Genomic DNA, 6,529 nt, shown 5'->3' with positions numbered 1-6,529 from the left:
TATAGACCATAATGAGACAGCAGTCTATATAGACCATAATGAGACAGCAGTCTATATAGGCCATAATGAGACAGCAGTCTATAGAGACCATAATGAGGAGACAACAGTCTATATAGACCATAATGAGACAGCAGTCTATATAGACCATAATGAGGAGACAACAGTCTATATAGACCCTAGTGGGGAGACAACAGTGTCCCCCTAGTGAGGAGACAACAGTCTATATAGACCATAATGAGGAGACAACAGTCTATATAGACCATAATGAGGAGACAGTCTATATAGACCACATTGAGGAGACAGTCTATATAGACCACATTGAGGAGACTACAGTCTATATAGACCCTAATGAGGAGACAACAGTCTATATAGACCATAGTGAGGAGACAACAGTCTATATAGACCCTAATGAGGAGACAACAGTCTATATAGACCCTAATGAGGAGACAACAGTCTATATAGACCCTAATGAGGGAGACAACAGTCTATATAGACCCTAATAGGGAGACAACAGTCTATATAGACCCTAATAGGGAGACAACAGTATATATAGACCTTAATGAGAAGACAACAGTCTATATAGACCCTAATGAGGAGACAACAGTCTGTATAGACCCTAATGAGGAGACAACAGTCTATATAGACCCTAATGAGGAGACAACAGTCTATATAGACCCTAATGAGGAGACAACAGTCTATATAGACCCTAATGAGGAGACAACAGTCTATATAGACCATAATGAGGAGACAACAGTCTATATAGACCATAATGAGGAGACAACAGTCTATATAGACCATAATGAGAAGACAACAGTCTATATAGACCCTAATGAGGAGACAACAGTCTATATAGGCCCTAATGAGGAGACAACAGCCCTGTATATATAAACTTTGTTTAATATGTATATTTTATGGCTCCTTTTTGGTTTATTTTACTTTTCTTGATAATTGTAGCCTTGAGGTGTCTATCAGAGAAGTAGGCAACTCTGTTGTCCCTGTGTGTGTCCCAATTGCTACCCTATTCCATGTGTAGTGCACTCCTTTTAACCAGAGCCTTTGCCTTTAAAGTAGGGCACTATATAGGGAATATGGTTCCATTTGGGACAAAGTCCCTGTGTTACCAAACAGGGCTGACGGTAGAGCTGGTTACCGTCCCTGGCTAGCAGAATTACTCATCATTTACTGTCATTTAGCTCACGTTGTTTTAGTGTGCAGCTTACTCATTACTTCAGGAAGCAGAAAAATAACAATTAGAAACTATCAGAAGACTTTGACAAAGCTCTTTCAGTCTCTTGTTCTGGCCCTTTAATGATAGGAATTCATTTGGGAGATACATCCACATTTCCTGCTTAATTATGTGACGATTTTAAAGAACAAATGTTTGGTGGTTCTTTTTACTTTGGGTTTGTTTGTGTGTCTGTTGTGCGTGGCTCTTAGCTGACATTGTGAATAGACAGGTGTGAATCACCTGGAATTTCCAGTTCAACAAATAGTAGAGCCGTCACAAATTGTGATTTCATAATCAATCCGGTTTATTTCCAAGTTTCAACAGGGAGACTGTTTTCTAATTGACTGGTTGGGAGGTTGTTTACAAGGTTTCCACTGAACTTGTGACTTGATTTTATTAGAAACACGTGACTTTAAAACAATAACAACACAGCAGCCTGAAACTCTCCTGATTGGTGTTTCATTCATCCATCAAGTCATCAGATTTTTATGGTAAAACTACTGGATAGCCCACTCACTCATTAACACCTGACATTTCCATGGAGTGCTGGGATCCATATGAACTATAACAAACGTCATCCACAATATACAGGTATACCATATACTGTAAGATAAGTGAGTCATTAAAGGGTTAAGGAGAAGTTCAACAACTGCTTCCATTGAACTGTGTCACTGTCTCTAATCTATAAGAGTTATGGCTTCCACTGAAATGATTCTGTACATAAATACTACAATAACCAGGAACGTACACAGAGAGGCTTCTACAAGTCCACAGAGAGGGTTCTACAAGTCCACAGAGAGGGTTCTACAAGTCCACAGAGAGGGTTCTACAAGTCCACAGAGAGGGTTCTACAAGTCCACAGAGAGAGTTCTACAAGTCCACAGAGAGAGTTCTACAAGTCCACAGAGAGAGTTCTACAAGTCCACAGAGAGAGTTCTACAAGTCCACAGAGAGGGTTCTACAAGTCCACAGAGAGAGTTCTACAAGTACACAGAGAGGGTTCTACAAGTCCACAGAGAGAGTTCTACAAGTCCACAGAGAGAGTTCTACAAGTCCACAGAGAGAGTTCTACAAGTCCACAGAGAGAGTTCTACAAGTCCACAGAGAGAGTTCTACAAGTCCACAGAGAGGGTTCTACAAGTCCACAGAGAGAGTTCTACAAGTACACAGAGAGGGTTCTACAAGTCCACAGAGAGGGTTCTACAAGTCCACAGAGAGGGTTCTACAAGTCCACAGAATGGGTTCTACAAATGCTACCCCCTCTAGTGAAAATTCCCCCACAAAGAAGATTGATCCATCATAAACTGGACGTACACTGAGTGAACCAAACATTAGGAACACCTTTTGTAAAAAGAAAAGAGCAGGTGTTCTTAATGTTTTGTACACTCAGTGTACGTGCCCTTAGTATACATGAACACCTGCCCTGTAAATGTCAATACACGGCCCTGGCAATTCTCCTGAAGTGACCTACTATGCTATAGAAGTGACCTTGAAGTGTTTAACTCGTTCCATGGTACTTTCCTGCCTCACCTGAGAGTAGAGGAGGTGAGAGACCGCCCTTTCTGGGAAAATAACACCATTTAGTCTCCTCCCCCAAAGCTTAAAATAAGAGCACACACACTCTTCTCTCTCACACACAAAGTTTAGTCGTCGGAAAGTTGGTCGCTGTGCTGAAAATCTTCCAGAACCTGTAAGTAAAATATTGCCTCTCATTGATAATGATGAAAGTGAAAAGGTTTGTCTATATCTGATAACTATGGATGTTATAAATGTGTGATATTTTTCAAGATATTTTTGTTCATGTCTTCAGAAAAACCTGACAAGCTGTTGATTTAAGATATGTTATTACATTAGATATGTTTACATAGTGCCAGTGATGAAGTCACTGAGTCTAATTTAATTTAACATCTTAATGTCTTTTGCATTTTCCTGACCTACGCTCCTAAGCACAGATCTAGGATCAGCTCATCCTCATCAAATCCAAACCAGGACGTTTAGAATTCACAAGGGGAACACTGACCTCAGACCAGCGTTTAAACCCCACGTCTTCCTGCCTAGACACTGACTCTCTGTCCAGAGTTCCTCTGTGCTCCAGCCGTATATCCATCCATCCATCCACACCCCAGCCATCCAGCCATGGGTCTGATGAGCGAGGACATGGAGTGCTGCGTCTGCCTCCAGCCCTACTCTCGCAGGGAGAAGATCCCTCGGATGCTCCACTGTAAGCACACATTCTGTGGGCTGTGCTTGCAGGCGATGTCCAGGCTCCAGAGCTGCCTACTGACAGTCTGCTGCCCCCTGTGCCGTTGGATCACCTGCACCGAGCCCAGCCTCACCCTGTCGGGGTCGCTGTGGGTTAACACTGAGATCTGGGACCAGATAATAGACACACAACAGAAAGAGGAGGAGGAAGAGGAGGAAGAGTGGAAGGGAGCTAACAGACAGACACAGACCACTACACAGTACACATGGTGAGTACCCCAGGCAAAGGTGGATGGATTGATAGACTGATTTAGAAACCTGGAGAAACCTTCCTCTGCTCCCTGCTCTTCCTCTCATTTTGTTCTGTCTCTGTTGCTCTCTCTCTGCTATCACTCTCTGCTATCACTCTCTGCCATCACTCTCTTTTGCTGCACTCTGCTCTCTCTCTCTCACGTTTTCTCTCTCTCTGCTATCACTCTCTCTCGTATCTCACTTGTTCTCTCTGCTCTCTCCCTTTCTGTATCACTATATCTGTTGGTCTTGATTTCTCTCTTCATCAGTTGTATTGTTGTACTGTGATGGTATTACTTTAGAGTGACAGTTTCCTTACGTTGATCGTATTATGCAGCTAGTACAGCTTCCTTTTTAGGTTCAGAAGTCTGTTCAATTACTAAATTGTATTTCTCTCTCTCTCTCTCTCTCTCTCTCTCTCTCTCTCTCTCTCTCTCTCTCTCTCTCTCTCTCTCTCTCTCTCTTCTCTTCTCTCTCTCTCTCTCTCTCTCTTCTCTCTCTCTTCTCTCTTCTCTCTCTCTCTCTCTCTCTCTTCTCTCTCTCTCTTCTCTCTCTCTCTCTCTTCTCTCTCTTCTCTTCTCTCTCTCTTCTCTTCTCTTCTCTCTCTCTTCTCTTCTCTTCTCTTCTCTTCTCTTTCTCTCTCTCTTTCTCTCTCTCTCTTTCTCTCTTTCTCTCTTTCTCTCTCTCTTTCTCTCTCTCTCTCTCTCTCTCTCTCTCTCTCTCTCTCTCTCTCCCCACACTCTGTTTATTTCCCCCTACTCTCCTGTCCTCCAGGTCTCCATCAAAGCATTGTGACCTGAGGCTCAAACTACGGAATTTCCTGAGGAGGATGAAGCACAATGTACTGTAAACCGAGAAGAGGAAGAGCAGAGAAGAAGAAGACTGTATTTGACCATTTCAGAGTAGGAGATACTCATTGAGTAATGAAGATAATTCACCAAACAGGACCGACCGGTGATTTTCAAAAGTGAGGCAAGATTGAACCAATTATTAATATGCTTGGGTTTGATTGACTTTGGGTATGTGTAATGTTCTCAGTCAACTTACCTGGTAAAATAAGGATTAAATTATAATATTAATAATAAAGGATGGATTGGGGGAGGGAATAAAAAATAAGATTTTAAATGGATTGAGGATGAAAGAAAGATCAAGGAAGTTATGGAAGGAAGGAAGGAAGGAAGTTATGGAAGGAAGGAAGGAAGTTATGGAAGGAAGAAAGGAAGTTATGGAAGGAAGGAAGGAAGTTATGGAAGGAAGGAAGGAAGGAAGTTATGGAAGGAAGGAAGGAAGGAAGGAAGTTAAGGAAGGAAGGAAGTTATGGAAGGAAGGAAGTTATGGAAGGAAGGAAGGAAGGAAGGAAGTTATGGACGGACGGACAGACAGATAGAGGGGTGAAGGTTAGAGACTGTGCAATGTGTGCCGTTTACAATACAATATACTGTGAACTATGTTTCTAATAGATGTTTAATGATTTGATAAAAGGTGTATTACTGCATGAAGGGAAGTGGATGTGTAGTATTTATTATTACATCATTTAGAACAGTTTCATATTGCAGAGTGTTGTTTTTATCAATGTAATTGTCTGCATCATTTCCAATCCCCCATATAAGGGAAGTGGGATTTGTTCATCCTCATTTGACATGTTTTATTTATCTGTTCAGTTTGAAGAACATGTTTTTTATACTGGAAATAAATTTATTGGTTAATAAATACATCCACTTTAAAATAACCCTGTCTTAGAGTTGTGAAATTGCTTATTATTATCATTACATTAGGAAAGTAACTGTCCGATATCCAACTATTTATGGCCCCCAAATAGAGTTGTGGGTGTTAATCCACTACACATTCTACACTACTATTTCCTACAACACAAAACAAACCCAAGACATTCCACTGTCCTTGGTTGTGGTGTGTGCAGTACATGACTGAAATCCCTCTCTGTCGTCATCATGTTTCAGAGAACCCTGTACGCATTCTAGCATATGAGATTCCCTAAAAACACATCAGTTCGATCAATAACTGGAATTGACTTTTTCATAGCAGCTTAGGAGAATTAATGTTGCAGGTTAGGAGAATTAACTTTGCAGGTTAGGAGAATTTACACAGCAGGTTAGGAGAATTTACACAGCAGGTTAGGAGAATTAACGTTGCTGGTTAGGAGAATGAGGTTAAGGTTAGGAAAAGGATTAGGGTTAGCGAGAATGCTCTCCTAACCAGCTACGAAAGTCACTTCTGGTCGTAGCTGTATCGAAGTGGTGTGTTTTTAGGAAGTCCTTCTGTGATTGGTGGAACTCATGTCTGTTTTGTTTGTGTACGTTTCATTACATGCTGTGAGTTATTGCATTGGTCACTAGGCTGTCTTGAAACCATGAAAAAGCTCTTCAAATAGACAGACAGGTTGTGTCTGAAATGGCCCCTATTCCTTATATAGTATACTACTAATGACCAGGGACCGGCTAGTACAGTATAGAGTATACTACTTTTGACAAGGGCTATATAGGCCCTAGCAGTCTGTATAGACCCTAATGAGAAGATAACAGTCTATATAGACCCTACTGAGAAGACAACAGTCTATATAGACCCTAATGAGAAGACAACAGTTTATATAGACCATAATGAGGAGACAACAGTCTATATAGACCCTAGTGAGGAGATAACAGTCTGTACAGACCCTAGTGAGGAGACAACAGTCTATATAGACCCTAGTGAGGAGACAACAGTCTGTACATACCCTAGTGAGGAGAAAACAGTCTATATAGACCCTAGTGAGGAGACAACAGTCTGTACATACCCTAGTGAGGAGACAAC

At 41.4% G+C, this 6,529-nt stretch overlaps 1 protein-coding gene across 3 annotated transcripts; it reads left to right on the top strand.

Annotated features, from left to right (window-relative positions):
* Positions 1-2,793: 2,793 nt before the first annotated feature.
* Positions 2,794-4,955, top strand: LOC120040391 (RING-H2 finger protein ATL7-like). 3 transcript variants are annotated; one of them, XM_038985559.1, is made up of 3 exons: positions 2,794-2,918; positions 3,181-3,699; positions 4,496-4,955. In XM_038985559.1, exons 2-3 carry the CDS (start codon positions 3,365-3,367, stop codon positions 4,569-4,571), a joined length of 411 nt encoding a protein of 136 aa, XP_038841487.1. In that variant the 5' UTR covers positions 2,794-2,918; positions 3,181-3,364; the 3' UTR covers positions 4,572-4,955. The 3 variants fall into 3 exon arrangements, with proteins under 3 accessions (XP_038841487.1, XP_038841489.1, XP_038841490.1); XM_038985561.1 differs by having other exon boundaries at positions 3,176-3,699; XM_038985562.1 differs by lacking the exon at positions 2,794-2,918 and having other exon boundaries at positions 2,926-3,699.
* Positions 4,956-6,529: the final 1,574 nt, after the last annotated feature.

The sequence above is a fragment of the Salvelinus namaycush genome, unplaced genomic scaffold, assembly GCF_016432855.1.
Source record: "Salvelinus namaycush isolate Seneca unplaced genomic scaffold, SaNama_1.0 Scaffold3482, whole genome shotgun sequence".
NCBI classification, from domain to species: domain Eukaryota; kingdom Metazoa; phylum Chordata; class Actinopteri; order Salmoniformes; family Salmonidae; genus Salvelinus; species Salvelinus namaycush.
Note: the sequence above shows the minus strand (reverse complement) of the source record. Positions and strands in the feature narration are given on the sequence as shown.

Coding starts and splice junctions, on each gene's coding strand:
- LOC120040391 (XM_038985559.1), top strand. CDS start 3,365: ATGGGTCTGATGAGCGAGGACATGGAGTGCTGCGTCTGCCTCCAGCCC. Junction 3,700..4,495: donor ACCACTACACAGTACACATG/GTGAGTACCCCA, acceptor CCTGTCCTCCAG/GTCTCCATCAAAGCATTGTG.